Source organism: Drosophila hydei, unplaced genomic scaffold, assembly GCF_003285905.1.
Source record: "Drosophila hydei strain 15085-1641.00,03,60 unplaced genomic scaffold, DhydRS2 tig00000283-arrow-arrow-pilon, whole genome shotgun sequence".
NCBI classification, from domain to species: Eukaryota; Metazoa; Arthropoda; class Insecta; order Diptera; family Drosophilidae; genus Drosophila; species Drosophila hydei.
In genome coordinates this window covers 1,020,240-1,047,714 of record NW_022045702.1, presented here as the reverse complement: position 1 = coordinate 1,047,714, position 27,475 = coordinate 1,020,240, and the positions used below count along the sequence as shown (strand labels likewise).

Below are 27,475 nucleotides of genomic sequence, written 5' to 3'. Positions count from 1 at the left end.
TTTAGAGCTGTCCAAAATATCAAAGTCATTATTAATTCAAACAGTACAAGGCGAAGGGCCACTGACTGCTCTGGCCAAGACACGTGAATCCGGAATGCGACAATCTTTGGACATGTCCAAGTGCTATGTCTTGAGACGCTCTGTTGAGAAACTTGAGTGCATTTGGCTCAATTGAATGCTGTCTGGCAACATGTCCACTTGCTGTAAGTGTTCGTGTCTGTGTGCGTATTCAACTGTCCAACTGCCTGGCCAGCTAATATGGCCCAAATAATGTTTGAGCCCCAAATGCATTCGAATTATGGCATATTCATTTAACTGAACTTTGTACTTTAACATTTGTTTGCCATGTCTTAACTTACATTTTCTGATTATTTGGACATTCGCATCAATTACTTATAGAGCTTTTTCTCATTCCCGCTGCCTCTCTACTGTATGCATTATCCATGATTAATTGGCTGCACTGAGACCTATATAATTTTCTATTATTTAATTATTTAGTTTCAAGCCAAATCAGCCAGAGCTGCGTGATTCAGTTTTGTTATTGAACAAGAGACAAACAAAATGTGGCAAAATGTTGTAGATGCATTTTGCAAGTTTAGCTGGACGTTTGCTTCAACACGCATTGAGGTTAAATTCAAAGGACCAAAGGCAGACAATAAGTTATGTGTGTGTTGCTGAATTAATATTAACAGCTACTCTGTCTGCATTACAGCATACCATTGTCGGAGGAAGCTAAATTAGTTTGCTTTTATATTAGATAAGGTTTGAGGTTTTATTCAGTCGAAGGAGGAGCGTAGCGCCCAAGTGGGGCGTAGCTTTTAGATCATTCTTAGATACGTTCATATACATTGCCTACACAATGTGGTAAGCTTAACATTGTATAGCTTTAACTACATACTATTTGAAACTGAATAGCAGAAGGGATTACTTGAGCTGTTGTAATGTAATTAATTGAATTTGAATTAGATTTGCTTTCACTTCTTCTCAAAAGGTTTTCGAAGCATTGAGATAGTTACTTTAAAGGTCACATGAATTCATGTCATAAGCAGGGAATTCCAGAAATATAACTAACTAAGCATAGGAATATAAATGAGCTTTTCCCTCTGTACATTCCTTAAAAGTTAAATAGACGAAAATGTTAATATTCTTCATTTTTCTCAAACTATTCCGTGTAGTTCCTCAACAGTTTATACAAAAAACGAAATCTCTGTAATGAAATTCCAAGAGCTAGCATTGATTTAAATAAATCGATAACTATCGATAGTTCTGTATATATATATAATTTCTCTTGCTACCTCTGAAAGCTTCTTTACGCACAGTTTATAGTTCACTTTTGCTAGTCTCGATACAACTTTGTCGCTCTCAACTTTTTCTGGTTCTGGCTGAAACAATTTTACGCGCTTAGTTGTTGAGAGTTTGGCGGCCATAAAAGCGCAGCAGAAACGACGACACATTAAACTCGCAACAAGCGTCTGCAGCACTCTTTAAGCACATTAGCGCGCAGCTCTAGCAGCTCTTTCATAGTTGTCCCGATGCTCCAGACTATGTAAGTACATGCCAGAGCTGGTCCGAAAAGCTGGCCTTCAGCATCGTCATCATCGCGCAGTGCATAAAAGGCAATAAAATGCAATTATCTCAAACGGCATAAATGTCGCTTTTTGGCAACGTTTGCTCAGCCCATAAATTGCACCAGCAGCTGCCAAAATCTAGAAACGAAAGAAAAAAACGACTCCAGTTTGGAGCCAAAGAGATGAGAGCTCTATGCATGTTTTTTCTTGTGTTTTTTTTTTTTTTTGCGTACTCGAAGTAACTGCAGCTGGAACGACTCTGATCTAATTTGTCTGCCAATGAAAGCAATTTTATGTTGATTGTTGCAATTTTAAGTAAGTGCAAGTCTGTCCAAGATACCCTGTAAAATTAGTGATATTCTTATATGATATTTGACTTATTTGTGCTTTCGCTCGTGGCCTTGGGCCTAAAGAGAATAGCATAAAATATACATGATAGGCAGTTAAATGCCTCATTTCTATGCCTCGAGTACAGGGTATCATAAAAAATAATAACTCAAACTTTGCTCTTGACTGTGTGGCATTGACAGGCCCTGGGGAGTGCTGTGTCTAGGTCTCTCGTTCGCGGCCTGTTCGCCGTTACTTTAATACCTTGACAAAGTTGCTGCCGTGGCTGTTGTTGTTGTTGTTTGTTGGGTACCCCGTAGAGTACCCCTGTGCCTACCTAAGTGCTGGCCGGGTTGTCAATGTTTGCAAATAAGCACGTTGTACAGTTTATTAGTTTTCATAGGCGCTGTGCGCCCGGCCAGCTCCGGCCCTAGTCTCGTCTGCCCACACGCCAGCTAAAGGCAGTGGCTATGAAAACTTTTGCAGCCAGCACATGTTGTGCGCCTGGCCACGCCCCCAAGCAGCCTGCATGTCTGCCGACCTGCGGCGCGTGTCAATCCTGCGCGAAATGGACAACTCGCCGGCTGCAGTCACAAAAGGATAGAAATTTTAAAGCGCAGCATCCATAAAGGAATCTAAGTGAATGCTTAATGCAGTTTAAGTAAAATTAAATATTCAAATTAGTTAAAGTCTTTGGTTTTATTTATATTTATATTTTATAGTTTATTGGAATGTATTTTTTATATATAAGGCATAAAATATAATAGAATTTTTGTTATTAATTATTAATGGATTTTTGGCATTTTCTTGGAATTCATTTACTCTACCTAATACTCAACTGTCTGTTGCAACCTTGGGCTGCTCTAGAATAACAATTGCTAGCCATTTCTCTTGTCATGGTCTATATAGCCAGATCACTCTCTCAACTACGCCCGGGACGAACAGCTGCCAAACACTGCTGCAATAGTTGAAAATGGGTAACTTATAAGACAACCTCTGACACGACATACATATACATAGTTTAAAACCAGTCAAGGCGTTAAAATCTTAAATTGCTTAACAGCAAATAATGTTTCAGAAGAAAACGTTTGAGCAATTTGCAGGCCATTTAACAGCTGTTAAATTGTGGTTGGGCAGCCCACAGAAACCTCAAACCGCCCTAAACCCGTAAGCTCCAAAAAATTGCGAATAATCAAAGCAAGTTATGTATTTTGAGCAGTAAGCAGGACGCTGTTAGTTAGCTTTTCTTATGGCCCAAAGCCCTAATTGCCAGTGCAAAAGGGCGTAGGCGAAAGGAAAGTCACAAGCACAAAAATTGTTCGTATTTATATATTTAATTAAAAAAGGCTCGAAAGTGGAACAACTGTGACCAAATTTGGCAAAAATTTTTATTTCGAAAATAAAAGAAAATTTCTTTAATATTTTTATTAGATGTGGCTGCGGTTAGATTCGAGCCAACAAAGCTGAAAAGCCGAAACTCGAGTTGAGACGGGGCGCATTTGCAATGCAAAATGATTTTATTTGACGTTGAGTTTTTTGAAGGCAGACAGCAACGAGAAATATGCAACGTTTTTACTTAATCTGGGTGTGAATTGCATGTGTGTGTGTTGGTGTGTGTGTGCTGAAAAGAGTTGGCAGCAGGCGGAAACGTCTGTGCCACATCCGTTTCCGCCTTAATGGTTATAACTTCTTTTTCCGGCTCTGGCCAATCAGCGCGTGCGTCTGTGACCTGGTCAGGAGTACAGGCAGCCCTTGCAACTGCAGCATTGCAACCAGCTGTTGCCACATCCTGTTGCTGTTGCTGTTGTTGTTGTTGTTGTTGTTGTTGCAACTTATCACTTTTGATGGCTCTCTGTATAAATTCAACTGCTGCTGCTTTTGTTGCCACTGCCACAACTAAGCCTCGGCTGCGCTACACCAACTCTTCGCAGCTTATTTCTCTCTCTCTCACTCTGCCTGTCACACACAATAACAAGCTCATCAAGCGCACAGCAAAGCCACATTTTCTAGAGATAACTTGACTGCACTTTGCAGCTACACTTCTGATAACTGTTTCTATGTGTAGCTAAGCCAAGGGCGCTTAGATATGAAATTAGCACTATTTAAAATATAATACACTTGAAGAAATAATGTTATAATAGTTTCTAAAGTCAAATTGAAATAGGCAAAACTTTTTATAAAATTACACGATTCATTCCCTCTCTGAACTTGCCGAGGCTTCCAGCTAACTACCTTCTCCACCTGAGTATAATATAAAATACTTAAATATTTTTTCTTCTGGTATATTTTTCACAGCTCTGCATTTATCTCTATGGCACAATAGTTGCTATAAAACAATAAACTTGATGTGAGTTTTGCACAGATAGCGTAGCTAAAATTTGACACCGCATGTGGATGCTCTTTATTTGCTGTGCAGCTGACTAACAATCAGATTTAGATTGGGGGCAGTTGTTTGTTTGATATATCCACTTGGTTGCCAAGCGCGTTACGCTCTACACCTCCACACAGCTGCAAGCACATGTACAATTAATATTTGTTGTGGTGGGGCACGTCGGAGAGGGCGTGGCCAATTCACAACAATTGCATTTCATTCGCGCGCACAAAAACTTGATACTCAAGTGCGGCCTGCCAACATATTTGCACTTGAATTGCTACGCAACCCACCTTGCACCCTTGCTGCCAGGGGGAGCACTTTGGGTGGGGGTAACTGCAGCAGTTTGTATGCAAATTTTTTACACGTTTACCATATTTGCATGCCCAGCACTGTGCCAATAAAAAGAGCGCGAGCCAAGCTGCAGAAATAATCGTTATATTCGGGCTCAAATTAAATACCCTTGCACTGTGAATTGAGTGCTATAAAGTTATATGATATTAAATATAGCTTGCGATAAAAATAGCTCTATTTTTGCAGGTAAAGCTACTTATTAAATTTGATAATTACCTGATGAAGGTGTAAATATTTGATGAAAGAATTTAGTTTAAGCCGAAAATAGTTTTCTTTGATAGGAAATTCACCTACTACACTCAAGCTATCTGGTTTCTATTAAGATCTACTGTAACTATTACTATAACTACTATAACTACTATAACTACTATAACTACTATAACTACTATAACTACTATAACTACTATAACTACTATAACTACTATAACTACTATACTATAACTACTATAACTACTATAACTACTATAACTACTATAACTACTATAACTACTATAACTACTATAACTACTATAACTACTATAACTACTATAACTACTATAACTACTATAACTACTATAACTACTATAACTACTATAACTACTATAACTACTATAACTACTATAACTACTATAACTACTATAACTACTATAACTACTATAACTACTATAACTACTATAACTACTATAACTACTATAACTACTATAACTACTATAACTACTATAACTACTATAACTACTATAACTACTATAACTACTATAACTACTATAACTACTATAACTACTATAACTACTATAACTACTATAACTACTATAACTACTATAACTACTATAACTACTATAACTACTATAACTACTATAACTACTATAACTACTATAACTACTATAACTACTATAACTACTATAACTACTATAACTACTATAACTACTATAACTACTATAACTACTATAACTACTATAACTACTATAACTACTATAACTACTATAACTACTATAACTACTATAACTACTATAACTACTATAACTACTATAACTACTATAACTACTATAACTACTATAACTACTATAACTACTATAACTACTATAACTAACTTCTTTAACTACAGTAGCATATATTTATATTACCATATAAGGCGACCTGCCTAACAAAATGCTGATACCCTTGCAAGACGATTGTAGTTAGTAGCAGGAAATAGGTACAGAAGTGGGGTTCAGGACAGGGCAGGGTCCAGGCCTGGCAAATTGCATGCCGACTTTTCGGGCGCGTCGATGTGGCAATCAATTTGTTGAGCGGCGAGTGCTGCAAGTAAATCGCCAACCAATGCTGAGCGCAGTTTGAAAGGCACTTGGCTCGGCTTAAATTGACCTTTTGAACACTTAAGTGTCCAGGCAGTCCATTAAGCAGAACAATGAGCCAGTCTCAACTCCAAATGGTAAATGCAAAATAATAAACATAATAAAAATCAATGCAATTAATAACTTTTCTAGTCATTAGCTACATTATGAGTGGAGGCTTGAACCAATTGTGTTCCAAGGAAGCCTCTCGCTCTCTCTCTCTCTTTCTCTCTCTCTCTCTCTATGTTGTGACCATTAAAGCTGCTGCTGTTCTTATCTGGAGCTTTAAACATAAGCGAATATAAAATTGTCTGGCAATTGACGTCAACTCCTATTGCCAATTGCTTCAGAGAGTCGCATATTAACATATCAAACGAGCGGCAGTTAGACGAAAAAGCTAAAAGTGTTTTGCTAGGAAATACTCGACTAATAAATACTCTCGAATTGTGGTAAAAACTAAGCAAAAAGTTTTATTGAACTAAGAATACTTACAAAATTTTTATATTTATAATCAACTTTAAACAAAGTTTCAGCATATATCATATTACAAATATATATCTATTAAGTTGTAGGTCTTTAGCTTCTCTACAAATGTTTTCACAGACGAAGAGATGACGATTAGGTGGGCAGCCTTCCGCTTACGACTCTATTGACTCAGCTGTTGATGCTGATAATAAAGGCTATATAGAATAATTTTCGCTCTACCTGTTACCTGTGCTTGCTTAAAAACCATATGCTCCTTTTAGTCATTTAAATGAGCGCCAAATAGCCAAAAATTGCAGCAATGGTCGCCAGTAAAAGTGCGCCAAATTGAAAGGTGCAAAAAAAAAGACGTTAGAACCGAACTAAAATGCAACACATACACACGCACTCACACACACGCATACACTCACAGGTACCAGAATGTCAGCACAAAAGAAAGCCACTTAAATGCAGATTACAATAAAGGAAGCATTTTGCAGCTGCCGGCAAACGAGTTTTGGCTTTGAGCTCATCGTTTTTTTTTTCTTTTTTTGTTTTCTGCTTCTTGCCAAACTCTTTTTTTATTTTTTTTTAACTTATTCTTTTTATTGGCCATTGTCTTTGGCTTTTTGGCAGTGTAGAGTCGGGGCATATCAAATTGTCCGGCGGTCGTTTTAGCACCTTTAATAGCCGCCATGTGGCAAGCGCTTCAAAAATTATTTCAAATGCTTGTCAAAGCCATTATCAACAGCAGTTGTCCAGGTTGGGCAACTGGAGAGCATAAAGGAAATACTTCCGCCGCCCAGAAAATAAAAAGAATAAATCCTTTTCTTTAAGAGAACGCTTAAAGCTTAATGTCAACCAATTCTGTGATTCTAATGATGGATAAAAAAATGGGAAAAACAAAGTGCGAGTGTTGAATGGCTTAGACTCGTTGATAAAAATTTTAAAATTTCTATACATCTGTTTGACCATGGAAATGGTATTTATGACCAAAGAGAGACATCAATAAACCAACATTTCTATATTGCCTTTTCTATATAAACTTTGTTTTTATATACTGCCTAAAACATATGTTGTTTCTGCTGGCACACACTGCGTATGCGTAACGTGCCTGAAAATTAAATGTCAACTGGTACAGGCACATGTACAGGCAACTGCCTCAGCCAAGCAAAAGCACATACACACACGTTTTTGTTGTACAGTAAACACTAGCCATACATTCCTGCTGCTGCTGCTGGCGAAGTGAATGCCAAAAACAAGTTTTAATTAAGACATTTGCTGGGCCAGAGCGTTCCGACATATTAATTTTCAACTGCCGCAAACAAAAGTCTGGGCAAATGAAGCTAGCTGGATGGACGGCAAACAGCACAGCAACGGACAATAACAACAAACACAACAATGTGCAAAGTATGTGTTTGCAATGAAAGCACAAATAAATGTCGTCGCCAAGCCGTGCAGACATTGACGAACAGTAAAGTCTTGGCATAAGAGAATTAAGTGGAAAATCCATAATTGTGTCGTTCAATTTCAATGATCGAAATCAGTCGAACGATTTGAAAAAGTATGCACTGTTTTTGGTTCATTGAGCTTGTTCATAAATTTGAACTAGCTTCAAGCGCCTTATTCTACTCTCAACTGGTAAAATTCTGCTGCATATTCTTGGGCTCAATAAAAAAGCCGCAGAAACTTAAACTCTTACCACGAGTTTCATAGCAGCTAGCTTAAAACATTAAGCAGCTAAAAATAATTTTAAATATATATTTAAATTGTTACAAGTTCGTTAAATTTAGAGACTGTGAACTGTTGCTAATTAGAAAGAAACCAGTGCAAGCACAACAAATCGCGGAGATCTTTATGGAGATAAGATGCCAGCTTAGAGGCGCTGACGTTCACAGATAAGCTGCACACATTGTCTCGGCCATATCATAGATGATATATAGACTATATATACATTTATATATATGTAATATAACAATATGTATGCACTGTGCGATAAGGATGTCAGAGTTTTGATTTTTTTGCAATCTTGTCGCCAAATATTATATGTTGAAAGTGACATTTTGTTTGGCTCGCTTACCGGTTTATTTGAGTCTCGTTCGGAGGTCCCATGAACAAACAAATATGTATATATATATATATATATATATATATATATATATCTAGATATGTCGGTATAGCTAACCTCTGTGAGCCCAACGATAGCGAGAGTGCCTAAGCAAGTCAATGACTTGGCAGTTATTGGCACTGCTCTTCCAACCGCAATTTTTTACATAATTTTGCTACCCACACACATATATGTATATATATATATATTTATTCATATATAATTATGTTTCTTTGATTTCCTCACAAGCTCACATTTTATGCCAAAAGTCGCAAAATTGTGCTAATTGATTGTGATAACAGGTGCCCCGTACGTGAATGTTGATTCTTATTGATTCGGAATATATACATATATACATCTATGAGAATCATCGAACAGCCACAGAAGATAATATAGAAACTTATTTGATCAGCTGTTTAGCTGTTTGTTTCCGTCTGAGATTTTGCTTGTGGGAGGTTTTTCTCCCTCTAAATGAAATGCTTTGTTATCAATTGTGATAAGAGCTGAGAAAATGAAATTATTTATTAATAATTTGTATTTCACTGCAAATCTATAATTAATTTTTAAGACAATACAATTAAAACTAAGCCTGTAATAAATATCGTACAAAAATATTAAATATTTATAAATTTGATACATTTTGTAAACAAATTTGTATATAGAGTCTAATAGCTTGACTTTTGTTAAACAATGATAAGATTCTGTTTTTCTTACGAACATATGTTTAAATATATATACCAATTTATAAAGTTAATAATATATATACATTTTGTGCTCATTCCAATATTATTCTGCTCTACTTAAAACTAATTCAACATTAAGCGCATCGTTCAATTCTCTATATAAAAATCAAGAAAATTCCAATCAAATACTTAGTATATATTGAACACTTCATCACTAGACAACACAATGAAAGTTAATTTAATGCGAGGAACATTCGGAATTTATAAACTCTTCTAAGCAGCCTTGTCTTTCGTGTGCAAGAGATAAGAGCGCAAAAATATTTGTAGGTAAACAAAACGTGAAACAAAAGTGAGAAATGAGATTTGAGTGGAAATTTCCTTCAAATCTAGGTAATATGGCACAGCATAATTTTCCATTCCCAAGCCCTGTAGAGCAGTGTAACTGTGATAAAGTGCTGGCATGGTCGGTACAGAAAAATCATGTTCTTTGTATATTTCCACTAGTCTTCAGCCTGGTCCAGCGCGCAAACTTGTTTGAGTTTATGTTCCTAGAATAATGGAGCATGGATACATTCATAAAAAATATATATATATAAATATACATATACATATACATAATCATGTATGTGTATATAAAATGGGAGCCGAAGAGCTGATCGAAGAGTCTGAACTATATTGCAAAAGCGTTACCTGCTGCAGTGCTCACTCGCTAACTTATCTGCACTGTTTCTTCGTTCGACTAAAAAATGGTGTATGCAAGAGGTGGCACTGGACGGGTGACCACTGTGATTGGCAAACGGACAAGCAATTAAACTAAAATGCATACCAAACAGGAAACAAAAAACTCACTCAACTAAGAACAGCTTATTACGGCAAGCCGATGTCGAAATGCCCTTGCAGACATTAATTAATCTAATTGCTGCAATATCACTTATATATAATATATGATATTATTCGTGCGATATAGAACATATAAAATGATAGCTCAATTGCAGCTGGCCTCAATGTATAAGCATCAATTAATCTATAAATAAACAATAAAAACAAAAATAAGTTTAATGTAAAAATATTATATTAGATAAACTCTTTCATTTCAAAATATGTTACAAAATAAATGAAATAGTTAATGTAACCATTATTAGTAAGATATTTAGTTAAAGAAACCCAATGAGCGACAAAAGTATGAAGCAGAGAAAGGAAAGCCACCCTGTCGATAGGCCAAGCGATGTTCATAAAGAGAGAGAGAGAGAGAGAGAGAGAGGGACAACGAGAGAGAGAGAGGGACAACGAGAGAGAAAGAGAGAGAGAGAGAGCCGGAGCGTGAAATATCTGGAAAAATAGCTCAGTGTAGACTCCGAATATGCGAGAGAGTGCGTATGTTGAATGCTGTGTATAAATACGTGCGTCTAGGCAGCTGAAGCGTCAGTCAAGCAGTCGCAGGGCACAGGAGATCAGCTAGAGATTCGCATCGATCGCAAATACAAAGCAAAAAGCAAAACGAAGGCCGAAAATAGCGTCCCTCTAGATACATTTAGACATCGAACTATATATATATATATATATATATATATATATACATGTGTTTATAATTGTGTGTGTTTTGTTATTGTTTGACTGCGTATATTAAATATATATATTTATATATATTTTTAATTTCGATTTACGCAAATTTTCAACACGAAAGCAATTTTCATGTCTTGCCAAAAATTTCCCAGCGTTCGGGCCAATGGAGTAAATCGTTCTTGTCGCATCGATCGACTTGCCGCAATGTCAGCACTTTAACAACAACCAACAAAAATAATAATAAAACCAAATATATATTTAAACAAATTTCAAGTTAAGAACAGGGAAAGAAACAAACGAAAGACCTCGAGAGTTAAATTTAAGAACATAAATAAGAAAAATTATTCGTCATATAATTGTGAACAAGTGCTATATCGAATTTGTTTAGCATCGGATTGCATGGGTAACGTTATGATAACAAATTTACTAAAGTGCCACGCCCACAAGCAAGCCCAAAAGCAACAGCAATTGAAACTGAAGAAAATCGAAATCTATTTTATGTTCAACAATCTGTGCAAAAGAAAAACTTTATCGCCAACAAATTTATTGACACTAATCAACACTCAAAGTGAATAAAGTTCGGAGAACAAATCGGAGAAGCTAATTAAGACGAAATATCAGAAAATAAAACGCAAACAGAACCTAATTAAGGTAACTAATTAAAGGTAAGTGAATGCATGTTAAACACAATTCGTGCCTAGCCACTATTAGATTACAAAAGAAATGGGTATTTTTCCCTATACTTCATATGCATATATATGTATATATATATCTATATTCGTATGTGTTTATAACATCCTGTCGCGCTGACAATCGAATTCTCAGCGGGAAACTAATTATAACAATGCGCAGCTCTTAAGTGATCATCTTAATTACCGAAGACAACAACAGCGGCAGCAAATTGAAACGCATCATTAAATGAAATACGTGTGAACATTGTGCCAATATGTAAATCAGCTTAAGATGGAAACCTTAACCCAACAAGTTTTTTACAACTGAACTGGAAAAAACGTACTTCCTCTAACCAGACGTTAATTAATATCTAACGATTAGCATAGTGTCCACCAATGTGGTGTCTGCATATATTAAGCACATAACTCTGACCTAGACAGACCTCTCATTTCTTTGACGTATCGCAAATGTATATATATATATATACATATATTTATATATAATATAGTTGCAGATCTGCGTGATAAGAGGCAGCTGCTGACCTGCGGCTTAGTTGAATTGATATTAAGTGTCGTGAGCTGGCGGCTCAACACAACATTCGTCACTTCATAAATTGGCTTTTTGTAGTGCGATACCCTGTACAAAGTTGTAAAAAAATATTTATTGCCTAGCTTACACACAGAGTGATTGAAAGAAAAGTTATACAAAAAATTAATTTTAAATAAGTTTTAGCTCATTTTCTATAATATTTATTGCCTAGCTTAGACACAGAGTGATTAAAAAAAAGTTATAAAAAAATAAATTTTAAATAAGTTTTAGCACATTTTCTATAATATTTATTGCCTAGCTTAGACACGGAGTGATTGAGAGAAAAGTTCTAAAAAAATTAATTTTAAATAAGTTTTTGCTCATTTTCTATATCAAGTTTCACTTTCTCATCATCAAATAATTTCAGACATAAATCCTAAAAAAATAATTAAAGTATTTTTTAATTCTATTTCAAGGGCTTAAAAAAATTTATTTACTTTTTTATATATTTTTTCGTTGAATATCCCTAAAAATACTTTTAATATTTCTTCTTATAGCCCACTGGAGTTTATCATTTAGTGTCCATTTAGAGGGTATCTCTTTAGCGACTTATCAGCCGCTTTACTCTAATAATCGTTATAATTTAATTGTGTATTAATAAAATTTTATAGCTGGTGCTTCTGCTGCTGTTGTTGCTGTCATTATAAGGCAGCTTAGATATGTTTAAACTACATATTGTCCGCCAATAAAGCACTTCATTGGAATATCTTTTTGTGCAAAACGAATGTTTAAATTAAATATAACAAAAGAAAACCTAATATATATACATAAATATAGTTATATTTATATGTATGTGTTCGCAGTGTTTGGCGCTCGTATTACACACAAGTAAGATGTATTAGTTTTTTGTTTACGTGATTCTGAGTTCGGATTGAAGTTCAGCTCTGATATCTGTATAACAAAGACTTAGGCGATAAGCGTTATATTTCAATTGCCATTGTGAAATATATGATACGTATTTAATTTAATGTGGACACTCAGATTTGTGACCGTTTGATCAAATGCAGTGCAAGCTTGTCTAGCCTTGCGTGAATTAAATGAAAATACACTCAGAGAAATTATTGCGAGATATGAATTAAAATATAAAATAAAATATTGTAAAAATATTAAAAAAATTATTTTGTTATTTTCATTTAGTTATTTAATATCTATAGAATATGCTGAGGCTGCAAAGTCGAGAGCTGAAAGATCTAATTTCTGTTACAGCTGCTAAGCGCTGCTCTGCGAACACTCACTAGCATTTCTCTCAGTGTAAGCATTTACAGCATACGCACACAACTCAATTAATAACAGATATTCGCTAGCTGTTTCTTTAGACGTGCCGAGACATACATTCCGTTCAATTGGATTCAATGTCTTACGCTCAAGCGTTTCGTTTGTCTCAATGTCTAGAACATAACCACTTTTAAATTTACATACATATTATACATATACATACATACAAACATATCATTTATATACTTTCACATATGTAGAGTTTACTTTTAGCTGCAGTTTGTACCAAGCGTTCAACATGGTTGGTGTCGCCGCCGACTCTTCGCAGGCCTCGGAATTATCGTCGGCCAAGAACCCAATGATTAAGTATTTGCTGAAGCAACGCGAGAATCATGCACGTGTCCAAGATGCGGACTATTCGCATGTGTTTCGCCGCAAGACACGCTTCGAGCTCTTTCGCCTGTCCGCCATAGCGATGGCCATCGAATTCGCGTATGCGGCCGAGACGAGCTTCGTATCGCCGATTCTTCTTCAAATTGGCATCGATCACAAGCACATGACCATGGCCTGGGGCCTGTCGCCGCTGATTGGTTTCTTTGTCTCGCCGCTGCTGGGCAGCGTCAGTGATCGCTGTAAGCTGCGTTGGGGTCGACGTCGACCCATCATCACGCTTTTGTCGTTGGGCATATTCTTAGGATTGATTTTGGTGCCGTATGGCAAGAATCTGGGCGTCTGGCTGGGTGATGCGGGGTACAATTACACAACCTCAAGCTATGCCAACGACAGCACCGTGGCGGCGGCTTTGCTTTCAGCGGAATCGGTGCCGGAATCAGGCGCATCACCTGCCAATTTCAAATTTGCTGTCATTTTAACCATTTTGGGCATGGTTCTATTGGACTTTGATGCGGATACCTGCCAGACGCCGGCGCGTACCTATTTGCTGGACATGTGTGTGCCCGAGGAGCAGCCGAAGGCCTTGACTACGTTTACACTCTTCGCGGGCTTTGGCGGCACCATTGGCTATGCCATTGGCGGCATCGACTGGGAAACAACTCACATTGGCAGCGTACTAGGTGGAAATATACCCACAGTGTTTACCCTGGTAACCATTATCTTTGTGATTTGCTATCTGATAACTGTGACAACTTTTCGTGAAATTCCACTCGGGCTGATCGAGCGCGACGAGCTGCTGCGTCCGCTCTCCGAGTCAGCCATCAAGAAGGAGCTCAAGAAGAACAATAATGCCATTTACTACATACAAGAGAACTCCACATTGGACCAACAAATGAAGTCAACCGAAGAGCCTATCGCTAGCTATCAGAATAGTTACTTACCGGCGCTCGGCAATAAGCTGAAGAAGCCCCATGATTTGGAGTTGCAAGCAGACGATGCCGCACCGATTTCATTGCGTGGCTATCTGAAGAGCATCTTCATAATGCCCTACTCGATGCGCATGCTGGCGCTCACTAATCTGTTCTGCTGGATGGGTCATGTCACCTACTGCCTGTACTTTACAGACTTTGTGGGCGAGGCGGTCTTCCACGGTGATCCCACAGCGCCGCCTAATTCTGCGCCGCTGCTGCTTTACGAGGAAGGTGTGCGCTTTGGCTGCTGGGGCATGTCCATCTATGCCTTCTCCTGTTCCATTTACTCGCTGTCTGTGACCAAGTTGATGAAGTGGTTTGGGTATGTGTTTAAAAAGCTGTTAATGGGTGCGCTTGAAAGAATCCATACACTCGAATTAAAGAGGAGAATTGGCTGTCGGCAAAATCAAGGTTTACTTAACATAATTTTTATATTCATGCAGCACCAAGGCGGTTTACATCAGCGGCATGGTTTACTATGGCATTGGCATGCTGATCCTCGGTTTGTGGCCAACTAAGTGGGGTGTTCTGGTCTTTAGCACCTCTGCGGGCATACTCTATGGCACGCTCTTCACAATGCCCTTCATACTGGTGGCCAACTATCATGCCAAGAATTGTGTATGTATCAGGCTCTCTCTCCACGTTTCTCTAACCCTCTATCAATTTTTGCTTTTCAGTTCCGTGTTCACAACGGCGAGACGGTGCCTCTGAAGCAGGCACGTGGCCTAGGCACCGATGTGGCCATCATTAGCAGCATGGTGTTCATTGCCCAGCTAATTGTTTCGCTGTGCGTTGGCCCACTCGTCGCTTGGATGGAGACGACGTGTGCCATTTTGTATGCCTCGACATTTTTATCCTTTGCAGCGGCCATTGCGGCCATGTTTGTGCTATATGTCTAAGGCTCGGAGCGATCGTATAGTATTCTCCTACTATTAATTGAGTATTTATGATTATCAGCATCGTCGAAATGATGAAATATGTACTTATGTACATCACGCATGCATATAGAGCCGTGCGCACATATTGTTTGATATGCAAACAAATCTGTTGCCTACTTTGAGGCATTTGTTTATATAGTTATTTAGATTCGTACAGCATACTTTTAACTGCGATTGCCTAAAGGCAAACATTGTTTTAACATTTGTTTAACAGTTTCGTTCCATAACTTTATCAGAATTATTATATTATTACATTTGTTTTAAGTTAATAAACGTATTCTTAACACCAAAAAAAAAACGATTTATATCACACACAAACCTTTCTATTTTATATACCCAATTTACTCAGTTACAATTATAAATTATATATAAATTATATTATGCAATATTTAATCCCTCGCTCTCTATCTCTTCAATCAATTTATCATCTATTTAATCAGTCATGGCTCTATATCATATATATATATATAGATTTGTTTCTCGTTTCTCAGTCAAAAAAAAAGAACAAAAAATTCAATATTTCAGTTAATAGTTAGTTCAAACTGCTCAACTTTTAAGTCTTTGTGGGCGCTCGTTCGAGCTATCAAGGGTAACTAAGCCAATGGCAGCAACCGTAGCCGCATTTTTTTTTATCAAATTAATAAGCAAATTCGTAGTGGGCCAAACTAGTTTTATTATATAAAACATAGTCAAATTGATTGAATTAATTAATAGAGGAAAAAACCAATATGAAATTAGTTTAACACTCGCTTTCTTTAGGCCCTCTTAGAACATCCAGCGAATTTGTGAACTAAAATTGACATTAATTGAAAGTGAATTAATTAATGGAACTCGTTTCGCTGAGCCTTTTAGTTGCGTACCTCAAAAGGCATTTCAATTTCATTTACATAATGTATACAAACCGAGCTAAATTTATACAAACGTATGAGAGTAGACAAATAAAGTTTTTCAAAAACTAGCTTCCTCTGTTTTGTAGTTCTGCGTAGCATGGTCATAGTGAATCTGCTATTGATTGTTATAAAGTTTATTTATATATATATATATATTATATATAAATATATATATATAAATTGATGTTTTGCATGTTTTGTGCTAACTTATTATAGCCTCTGCAACTTGGGAGTGAGATATGTTATGTTAGAGAAATACTTTAAGTGCATTGAAATTAATTCAGAAACAATTTTATTATTGAAACACTGATCGTAAATCTGTTAAAAGCCAAATAAAATTTCAATCAAGAAGCTTCACATTTCCAACAATTAATAGTTTCAAAGGCAAATTATATTTGTTTTACTGTATATTGATTCGTAGACTTGTTTTGGCTTTGACTTGATAGCCGATCTTATCAATTTAGCTGAACTATTGCTTATTTTTAATGTCGAAATCAAATATTCCGATGAGTTAACTTAATGTCTTTCTCTCTATCCTAGGTCTTCATAGTCAGTCAATGATTATTGATATTAATTTTTTATTTATTTTCAATTTCAATAATAATTAAATGTTGATTTGTGATAGAGTATAGATCCTTAAAATCTACTAAATTGATTTAAGAAAGTTTTGAGCAGAAGTTCATTCTTCAGCGATTACTGATCGATTTGAATTAGAATTAGTTTCGCTTCTTAATTTGGTCGATTTTTGTGTAATTTGAATATAATTTATAATTTGAATAGGTAAAGTTCAGACCTAGAGAGAGAGACGAGAGACGTGTACCTTAATCTACTTGCTAGTTGAGTCCCATCAACGCTGCTTATGCTTTATGAAGGCGAACAACACTTCTACTGCCAGTTAGGAGCAGCAAAAACATTTTCTTAGCTTGTCACCTTAAGAGCTTTGATTCTCCTGCTAACCCGTAAAGCTGTCCGACAATGGAAAAAGAGCGGATATTAATTTTTCACGCTCGTGCATGGCATTTGAATGCAATTTTTAATTTCCTCGAGTGCAGTGCATATACCCTGTTTTAAAAAATGCTGCAGCAAGCAGGCATGCTGCAAAATAAATACAAATTTTGACTATATATTGAAGTTAGGAAAATCTGATTTGAGGGTCTGTGCATAATCATTAAATACTTGCCATTGTTAACATATTTTGTTCTTTTGGGCCACAGCGCAATATTCAGTCGAGCAATAGCTGACAGTATGCGCACTGGCCGCCCGGCTGTTGCCAATTTCCTAAGCAGCAGCACATGCCACGCCCAATTCCGCTAGCACTTGGCTCTAAGGATCTAGCGACACAGTTGAGTGATAAATTGAAGTTCATAATTTTTGTGCAGCATGCAAAATGCAAGAAGTAATTGAAGTGGAAGCTGTCCACATATATATATAAATATATATAACATGTGATACAGTGAAGCCTTATCACAAGCAACTATAGCTTTGTGTTAAGTAAAGTACATGACGTCTTGGCTCGGGTCTGACGAATATCAAGTCTGCACAAAGACAATAAATTGAAAAGTGCATTTCGAATGCAGTGTTGTAAAGTGCTATAAAATCCGGTTACAACTTGGGCTGCCAAACACTCGCTAAAAGAAACTTTGACTATGAAAGGCGTATGCGTATTATGAGGTTTGAGTGCTCGACTATTGCGTCGCCGCTACAAATTGAGTTTATCAGCGGCAACAAATCTGAAAGAGGAAGCACACACACACACACACACTCATCCATCATAAGAGACAGGCATATCCTGTCGCATCCTTTAGCAAAGCCCCACCCTGGAAGTATTTGCATTTGTCTTAAGCTCATTCGCAAATCCGTGACAGCAAACAGATGCGAGCGTGTATGAGAGATGAAAGTAGTAAGAGCCAAAAGCCAATAAACAAAACTCCCACACAACATCGACAGAAAAGGTAAATTCATTTTAGATTCGATTGCTGCGAACACTCTCAGCCAAATGGCGAACATGTGCAACATTTATCCTAGAAATAATCCAAGCCCGGCCCCAATCGACAACACCGAAAGCCCCATAAGTCCAAGCCGAATACACTCAGCCAGATTTGAGTGCAACTTTAGCTATGTTGGCTCCGTTGGCTCCATTGACTCCAGTAGCTCTGTTCGCTGCTTGGCTTCTTGTCAGAGTCAAATTCAAAGTCAAAGTATGCATTAGCATTGTTTACCTGGGCTTGGCTCGAAGGATATGGCTGTAACAATAAAGTAGTGAATGAAACTGACAATTGTGCCAGGATATTACGAGACGGGCTTTTATGCTTAACTGTTGCTGCCATCGCCCGCCCTTCCGATTCCGCCTTCGAGCCCTATTTGACTTTTTACGAGCCCTGCCCTGGCACTGCAGTCAACCATTCGATACGAGCCAGCCCATAAAATGCTTGCCAAAATGATTTTGGATACTTGACATACTATTTGTTTTGAGCTTGGAATTTACGTTTCACTGAAACCCCCTTTGCAATTGATAGTTGAACTTTAGCACTCTAAACCTTGACAATTTTGAGTCGAACGTGCGTGAGTGTATACAGAAATACGTGTAAAGGAAATATGTGAAACGTGTTTATAAAGGATATTGCTTATCACCCATTTGTTGCTTGTAAATGAACAAATGTTGAAGAATATCTAAAGAAATGTCCCATGAATATGATCAATAGAGCAAAATTAAATAGATACGACTAGCAGATATATTTATATACTATATTTATATACTACAAAGATATATATATATATATAAAACTTGATATAATACATATAAATATGTTGAGGCAGATCCATACCCATTACCACGTGCTGTTTCGCACATAACTTGACACCTCGGTTCATCCTAATTTATATGCAAATTGTTTCGTATAATTTTTTACCAGCTACGCTTAACTCTTTAGCTTGTGCTTTTTTTGTTTATTTTTTATTATTCTTTTTTTTTTGTGGTTATTGCCGCAAGCATGCGACATTTAATAAACATCACATAAAGCAGAAGCAGCAGCAGCAGAAGAAGCAGGAGCTGAAGTAGTAGCAGCGGCAGCGACAACGCCAGCGGATGCTGAAAGTAACCAAAATAGCGTTAGCAAGTTTTTACTTCCCTTTCCTCTGCAGATTCGCCTGAAGTCATGTCAAACAGGGCGACATTTGCAATAACGGAAAATAATATGCAAATGCAATTATGAATCGCATCGACAACAACTGAAGCGACAGCCCAGACCACAACACTTCTGGCTGTCTATCGGAGAGTTAGAGAGGGTATATGCACTTTTTTAAGATGTTCGTAACATTTCTTGAATAAAATAATCAGCTCAGCTGAACTAGTTGTAAAGCTAATGTCAAAATTGATCAATAACTGTGTATACACCTTGTACAGTAGCAGATAGCACGACAGCGAAAGTCGGTTACTTTTAAATTGACTTAAGCCTAGTCAAAATTATATTTTCAAAATATCTTAAAGAAGTTTTTAAATTTTCAATGATACACTAACTAATTGAATCGTCAATTCTTCTGTTTAAGTCAACTTTATTTCTGGCTCGCGTCGAGCTATTGGCATCTTGTTAGTAACATTGTATGGAAAATAACTGGTAGAACAATATTTGGAATATTTAAAAAGATTATATAAAATGCTCGCACCTATGATGTACAACAGGGCGTATACTTGTTGGCCGTAGATAAAAATTGGCCGGCAGTGGCTAATCAGAGCAACTTATATGTGCCATAAATTAGAAGGCGACAGAACGACATCCGTTAAACATTTTGCCGCCTATGCAGCAGTCCGTGTGTCCGTTCGTGGCTGGGTGGGTGTAGCTTGGGCTAGTTGGACATGACTAAAGTTCTCTCTTACTCCCTCTCTCTCGCTCTGTGTGTGTGTGTAGTCTGGGTGATGCATGAAATGTAATAAATTTCGTTATCTATGCATTATTTATGCCGTAATTTGGTATTTTAGCCCAAAAACAGAAAAATGAAAAGCGTCAAGCGGCCTGGCAGCCATCCAAACAGAAACCAGCCAGCCGGCCAGCCGACCAGCCTCCCTCTCTCTCTATGTCTTGCTCCTCCATTAAGCTTCAGCGCTCAACCAAAAATGGCGTCGGGTCAACATTACACATTTTCACCAATTTTCCTGTTACTTTTACACAGCATACATAGTGTGTGTGTGTGTGTGTGTGCGAGCGTTTGTGTGAAGACGCATAAATAACACTTACAGCATTTCGTTTTTCAGATGTGTGCATTATACATGTACTATAAGCATATACATATATATGTACATATATAAATATAAGTATATCTTTACTATACATCCTATTTAAACGATAGCTTGTACAGCTCTTTGAGGCGAAGGTTTGCTGAATTTGTCGCAACCTGTGCCCACGCTTTTTCCATTTTAAATTTCAACGAACAACTGTGCTGAGCTGCTGTGTCAAGCATTCAGTTTTCCTTTACGCATATTCGTATATTAATTAATTTGCTGAAGCTTGAAACTTTAACTTCTTGACACTCAAAATTAAAAAGTCAACTGCTGCGAGAGGTATCGCCAGCAAAAATAAATAATTCAAATTGAAAAGTCTCTAAGTTTTGCAGCCAGACGAACTTAGCTAATGGATTGAGAGCACTTGCGGCTTATCTCACGAGTATGAGACAAATTGGTTAAATATAACCAGACTCAGTTAGTGTATGCAGAACTAATCTTTCCGATAGATATCCATTTGTGAAAAACCCATTGCCCGTTTACCAAGTACAGGTGACCAAAAACACAGTGTAAGCACATGGAATTCTTGAAAAAACATTTATTTTATTTAAGCTTTAATAACGCATCTTAAGCTTCAGGTGCGACGGGCAAATGAGCGCCCTGTGGCTGGAAACCGTTCTCATCGGCAACGTATTTAACTTCGTACGTCTGACCATCATCGGCAACATATCTGAATGAACCTTGAACGGAAATAGCCTCATTTTCTGAGCCAGCGTTCTTAAGTTTACCTTGCTCTTCAGCTGCTATGCCATTGGATGTCTCATAACTGAAGAATGCAAAGAAGAATTGATTAGCAAATAGTTGGCATTATTATGGAGATATATACACTTACGCAAATTGAAAGGATTCAGGTCCAACATCGGAATCCTGTCTCAAAGTCTGGGCAGATGCAGAGTCATCGACAGGTGCAGCCAAGGCGACGGCGAAGAGAGCGACGAAGACGATCAGGAATTTCATTTTTAGTTGAGGTTGTTGCGCGTTTGAGATATCAAAGGTAACTATACTAAAATCAGCTAATCGCAGCTGTATTTATATCAAAGAGCTCAATATTTTTGCCCTGTATCAAACTAGTTTATAGTTTAATATTGACAGCAAAAATGTTTTAATATTAATGAAGTGTTCAAAACTCGTTATAAGAGCTTATAGACGTCACAAGGCGAAGACGCGCAGACAAATAAACTGAAATACATATTTCCATAATGTGTGCATGTATTACATATAACTTTATAAATTATGTGAATTATTTGAGGCGAGTTTTGATTACTCTAAATTTATTTATTTTGCATTTTCTCATCGGCTCCTATCCCTCTTGCTCGCACGGGAACCTATTATTATTCGCAATAACCGAGACTCATGCTTATCATACATACGTATATCTGTGTATGTATGTGTGTGTGTGTTTGTATCCACTATCACTTTCAGCTTAGAGATAAGCAGTTGCGTTTGGCTGCTGCCGGGTGACAACCGGCTCACGCTGCGTGATCTTGACCAGACTCAAGCCCGGGCCCAAATCTAGATTGGCCAAGGTTACGGCTTTGCCAATAGCGGTTTGACTACTCTGTCATCTTCATCGTCTATACTTTTCGACTTCAAATTTTTTTTATTTTAATTAGTGTTTTAAATTTCGTTATCTTCGAAACGAAATCAAGCGAAGATTATTTTAAATTTAATACAAATATTTTGCTTACTATAAAAGTTTTATTTTTTTAAAACATTATTAAACATTATAAATATATAAAATAATTATTATATTATTTTAAGTTTTTTAATATTGTTTTCTGTTTTATTTTGATGATGTATCATTTTTACAATTTTTTTTAGCGTTTCTATTGAATTTTTTTTTATAGATTTCTATTTTTTATTGATATTACGAATATTTTAAATTTAATTTTTTCATTTGAATATTAGTTTTGATTATCTATCTGTTGCCTCGTCGGCAACGTTGTTTACACTGTAGACCGCATCATCATTGATGGCTCAGGACCCTGACGCTGACTATGTTCATCAGCTCGGATGCCATTTGACGTCTCAAAGCTGACATTAGAAGTAGAATTAGCACATATTTTCACGCAGCCAAAGGTAAAGTAACAACGTTATAAAGACAATCAGTTGACTTCTACCTATATTTATAAAAATAACAGCTAAAGGATGCGCTACATATGTGAAAGTGTTCAGAGATGTATTTATAATGAGGTTTGTTGCTTTTCTGTGCTGTCAGCAAACTCAAATTGCAACCCAACTCTTCGATAAGTATATGTCAACCAATCTGTAGTTAAATCAACATTATAAAACAAAGGAAATTTTTGAAAAACATTTAATATATTTCGCTTTTTAAAAACAAATCTTAAGCTACAGGTGCGACGGGCAAATGAGCGCCCTGTGGCTGGAAACCGTTCTCATCGGCAACGTATTTAACTTCGTACGTCTGACCATCATCGGCAACATATCTGAATGAACCTTGAACGGAAATAGCCTCATTTTCTGAGCCAGCGTTCTTAAGTTTACCTTGCTCTTCAGCTGCTATGCCATTGGATGTCTCATAACTGAAGAATGCAAAGAAGAATTGATTAGCAAATAGTTGGCATTATTATGGAGATATATACACTTACGCAAATTGAAAGGATTCAGGTCCAACATCGGAATCCTGTCTCAAAGTCTGGGCAGATGCAGAGTCATCGACAGGTGCAGCCAAGGCGACGGCGAAGAGAGCGACGAAGACGATCAGGAATTTCATTTTTAGTTGAGGTTGTTGCGCGTTTGAGATATCAAAGGTAACTATACTAAAATCAGCTAATCGCAGCTGTATTTATATATAAATTTGCAAATATATTTTCATTTGGCAGAGGCAACTTCAAGGTCAACCATTATTGATGAAGAACAGCTCGGAGAAATAACGAGTTTGATTTTTTTTGTTTAGCTTAAACTTTGAACGTTTAGTTTGGTAAAGACGAAGAAATGACAAAGAGAAATAAAACTAGTTTACTGAGCGAGATGACAAAAGATGAGACGATAATATAAAATCGCCGAAACGAATTCGAATCATGCATATTTAATAAAAAAAACTAGTATTAAAATTAGTCTACGAGCTCGAATGCAAATATGGTTAGCACTTTAATTTAATTCACGTTTGTATATATTTAGGCAGACGATACAAACTCGTATATATGAGCTTTTGTTGTAGTCAATGTTATCGTCAATGGCAATAATAATTTCAAAGTGTGTTCCGGTGTAACCAATTAATGTTGCATGCCAAGTTCTTACAGAACAGAGGTATTTAGGATGTGTGTAAGACTGGCGAGTGCACCCAGTGGAGAGTAATAGTAGTTGTTCTTTATAGTGCTCACAACACAACACCAGTAAACCAGAACAATCCAGTTAACAGCCAATAAAAGTTTTTTGTTAAGTTCGACTTGACATTTCCTTGTGAATAGAATATGTGCAAGTTGTTGAAATTCTTGATCGAAATAATGATAATAAAAATTAATTTCCAGATAGCTTCTTGTGCATGATAGCTATATGGCTATATATTTAAACATCAATGTCATAAAGTCTTCTATTCAATAAAGTCTATTGATATACAATTGATATATATTTTTATATTAATTAACTTTTGCTATGACAAATGTACTTAGCTATGTGGTTCAAGTGGTTCAAGGTTTTGCTTGATATTCGTTTATTTTTTATTATACATATTGGACTACTCTCTAAAAGTAAAAAGTAACTTAAATAAAATTATTATTGATTATTGTCCAGCTTTTAAAGTAGCCAACACTTTTGACACACTTCGGTTTCGGCTGACTCTCTTGATTGAAGATTTTTCGTAGATTTTCTTTTCACTTCTTTGTACATTTTTCAAAATGCATTTAACTCACTTTGTCATAGTCAGTAAATTTGAAATGTCATTGCGACTTTCAACTGTCGACTGAGGCACAACCTTGTGGCTTTCATGTGCAGCACACAGACACGTAAACACGCTCACATATCATACAAAGCTAGATGGCTACACTGGCTGTGAGTGCGAGTGAGAGAGCTGTCAGTCACAGTCAACTTTGTGCTGCAACTGCCCTTAAGTCATATATCATGCATAGAACTTGGATAGATATGTTTTTTTTTTTTTTGTAGAGCGATAGAAAATGTCAAGTAGTATAAGAACAAATCTGAAATCATATATAGAGATTAAAGGTTGATTTGAATTGAACATGATATATATACGTATTGCTATAGCTGCTTCAGTTTATCTTTTTCATATATTTAGCTAAAGATTTTCCTCCTTTTGGTTCTCTAACATTAATATTGATTGTTTCAATCAGGTTTTGAATAACTAACTCAGCTTTAAGCTACTGAACCTCATTCAATTTGTCGTCGGAGCTCACCTGTTCGCACATAAATTATTTCTTATCAAAGCGAACAAACTGACCACAGAAAACTTTTTTTATTCTGCTCTAGACCAAAATTGCAGCGTTTTCTATCTGCAATTTCAATCGTTTCTACTTTTGCTGGTTTCTTTCGGTTTTTTTTTGTCACTCGATAATTTGTAGATGTTCTTCGTTCTGTCGTAAATTGTCTTTGGCAGGCCAACAGGCTGTCTGGACGGTTGGCGAGTCTGAGCCAAAAAAAAAAAAACAGAAATAAAGGAAGAAACTTTAGCCCAAGACGCGCTCTGGGCGCGACAGCCAAATCAACAAGCAATTGTTGCTGGTAAAACACGTCGATGTCCGCTGAATAACCCCATTCCCTTTAACCTTCAGCCCCTATTCAGCTTGCTGCGCCAACCTCAGTTAGAGTCGACAAAGATTACAGCGCAGCAGGACGAGAAAAACTTTTTAATTTTATAAAAACAAAGGGGCAGCATTTGAGCTGCAAGGGAAACCACAGCAAGACAAGAAGAAGATGCCAAGCTGAGAGAAAAAAATATATATATTTATGTAAATTATATATATTTATATATTTATATACAGAATCAATATGACATATTAATGCATTCAGCTATTGTACAGATACAGCATCAAGACTACCTTTAAACTGAAGAATAAACTGATCCTGCATACAAATCTATGCAGCTTTAAGCTTCCTTCAGCTCTAGACACAATGAAATTATATTGCAGAGATGATTTAGAAATGTAGGCCCTTTTATGGAAATATACCTCTAAATTGTTGACTTCATAGAATCAGCTATTGCCACTTCATGCTCTCTACAACAACCTAAGCCTATATAACGGTATACAATTCCAAGAGTTGAAAGCTTGAATTAAATATGACACTATTAAAAACCTATTATAACAATTGCTGATAAGCTGTTATACAACATGGATGCTCAGCATAGATAGACTGGTTTCGCATACGTTCTGTTATATGAAATATATGGTTAAAGCAACTACGAAACACTACGAAAAAGTCAAAGTTAACTCTACTAAGCCTTGACGAAAGCTTTGTACGATTTTTTGAAAATAAACTTTATTTGATATACAACTGTTATATAGTTCGTATAAGCTCTGAAAGCCCGGAATATAAGAGTTTCGCCATATAACTGACGTCAGAGCTTTGCCTCCTATTTCATAGCTTTCCCACGGCAGCTTTTAAATGTGCTCAGAAAAGCGTTTGTAATACTGTAATACACTAATCAAACGTTATTTCTAGCAGAACAGTCTTAATATTCAAGCTAAAATTGTTGAATTGTTGTTGTTTTTCTTTTTTTGTAATTTGTTATCAATAATGGACATAACTTTATTTAGCTATTGCTGGTGTATGCCATAGAAATCCAATCAAATACCTCCAAAATTTTTAAAATCCCGAGCAAAAAAATTGTTTGAGCTTTAAAAGCTTTATATTTACGCTTTTATCTTAAAAAACTTTCTTGTAGCTTTTCTCGGGACCTTTTCGGGAAATATTTTATTGGACGCACACACCAAAAGCTTTTAGGCATGGAAAAGAAAACGCTGCAATTGTGGGAGAAAAAAATTGTTGCTGGGCTAAAATGCATTTGAGGCCGAGTCGAATTTTGGCCACTAATTGAAATTCTTTATTTATCAGGTTGCCGTCAATGCCAGTTGTTGAGGCTGCATTCACTGTGTGTCTGCCTGTCTGTCTGTCCGATTGTCGCTTTATGGCGCACAACTCCCACTGTCATGCCACAACGTTTTCCATTTATTTGTTTTGCCTTTTGAGGGGCGTAGCGGGCGGTGCGGGTTGGCTTCCATCCATTTCCTCTCGCCACATGACGCGCATGCAAAACAAAAGAAAAATCGTAATGAAATTTGCAAACTGCAACAGCAGCAACAGCGCAGAGATAGCTGTGTAAGGGGTTGACATGGGCAAAATATCATCTAAAAGGCAAAACAACTTCAAATTTAACCTTGATTTTAGCCAAATGTAAAGTCTTTTTTTCTTTATTTTTGATATGCAAATGTGGCATAATCGAGATGTTCTCCTATCTAGTATTTTCCGCTATAAATATGACGAGAGTATTGCACATGTGCGCGTGTGTGTTCCCTCATTATAGACATCAAATATTTCGATGTAAATGTCAAAAGAATGAATTTTTAGATTTTGCTTCAAAAAATACAGCAACAAAAATGCTGAACGCTTCAATTATTATTGCCAGATGTATGCAGCGTGTGTGGGTGCGTGTGTGTATGTGTGTGTGTCAACTGTCAACCTTTGTCAGTCCATTTGCTTGTGAAATGCTAATCCTATAAGAGCGTCTGTCTCGTACGCGTCGTTTAATCAGTGAAAATCACAAAATGCGAGACTACACCGGAAACTTCTATTGCTCTGTGTGTGTGTGTGT

The 27,475-nt window shown here is 36.7% G+C and overlaps 3 protein-coding genes across 3 annotated transcripts; 1 reads left to right on the top strand and 2 right to left on the bottom strand.

Annotated features, from left to right (window-relative positions):
- Positions 1-10,814: 10,814 nt before the first annotated feature.
- Positions 10,815-15,807, top strand: LOC111600463 (proton-associated sugar transporter A). The gene is made up of 4 exons (XM_023316568.2): positions 10,815-11,410; positions 13,481-14,906; positions 15,028-15,202; positions 15,262-15,807. The coding sequence occupies exons 2-4, from the start codon at positions 13,519-13,521 to the stop codon at positions 15,481-15,483; spliced, it is 1,785 nt and encodes a 594-aa protein (XP_023172336.1). The 5' UTR covers positions 10,815-11,410; positions 13,481-13,518; the 3' UTR covers positions 15,484-15,807.
- A 5,438-nt stretch (positions 15,808-21,245) lies between these two features.
- LOC111600493 (larval cuticle protein 65Ag1-like) lies at positions 21,246-21,667 on the bottom strand. The gene is made up of 2 exons (XM_023316621.2): positions 21,521-21,667; positions 21,246-21,454 (listed from the first exon to the last, which is right to left on the bottom strand). Exons 1-2 carry the CDS (start codon positions 21,643-21,645, stop codon positions 21,256-21,258), a joined length of 324 nt encoding a protein of 107 aa, XP_023172389.2. The 5' UTR covers positions 21,646-21,667; the 3' UTR covers positions 21,246-21,255.
- Positions 21,668-23,032: 1,365 nt separating this feature from the next.
- LOC111600488 (larval cuticle protein 65Ag1-like) lies at positions 23,033-23,444 on the bottom strand. The gene is made up of 2 exons (XM_023316615.1): positions 23,298-23,444; positions 23,033-23,231 (listed from the first exon to the last, which is right to left on the bottom strand). Exons 1-2 carry the CDS (start codon positions 23,420-23,422, stop codon positions 23,033-23,035), a joined length of 324 nt encoding a protein of 107 aa, XP_023172383.1. The 5' UTR covers positions 23,423-23,444.
- Positions 23,445-27,475: the final 4,031 nt, after the last annotated feature.

Bases quoted from the DNA above. Each gene is read 5' to 3' on its own strand.
- LOC111600463 (XM_023316568.2), top strand. From the start codon at position 13,519: ATGGTTGGTGTCGCCGCCGACTCTTCGCAGGCCTCGGAATTATCGTCG. The intron at 14,907-15,027 runs GTATGTGTTTAA...ATATTCATGCAG, and splicing joins AAGTTGATGAAGTGGTTTGG to CACCAAGGCGGTTTACATCA. The intron at 15,203-15,261 runs GTATGTATCAGG...TTTGCTTTTCAG, and splicing joins ACTATCATGCCAAGAATTGT to TTCCGTGTTCACAACGGCGA.
- LOC111600493 (XM_023316621.2), bottom strand. From the start codon at position 21,645: ATGAAATTCCTGATCGTCTTCGTCGCTCTCTTCGCCGTCGCCTTGGCT. The intron at 21,455-21,520 runs GTAAGTGTATAT...TGCATTCTTCAG, and splicing joins CCTGAATCCTTTCAATTTGC to TTATGAGACATCCAATGGCA.
- LOC111600488 (XM_023316615.1), bottom strand. From the start codon at position 23,422: ATGAAATTCCTGATCGTCTTCGTCGCTCTCTTCGCCGTCGCCTTGGCT. The intron at 23,232-23,297 runs GTAAGTGTATAT...TGCATTCTTCAG, and splicing joins CCTGAATCCTTTCAATTTGC to TTATGAGACATCCAATGGCA.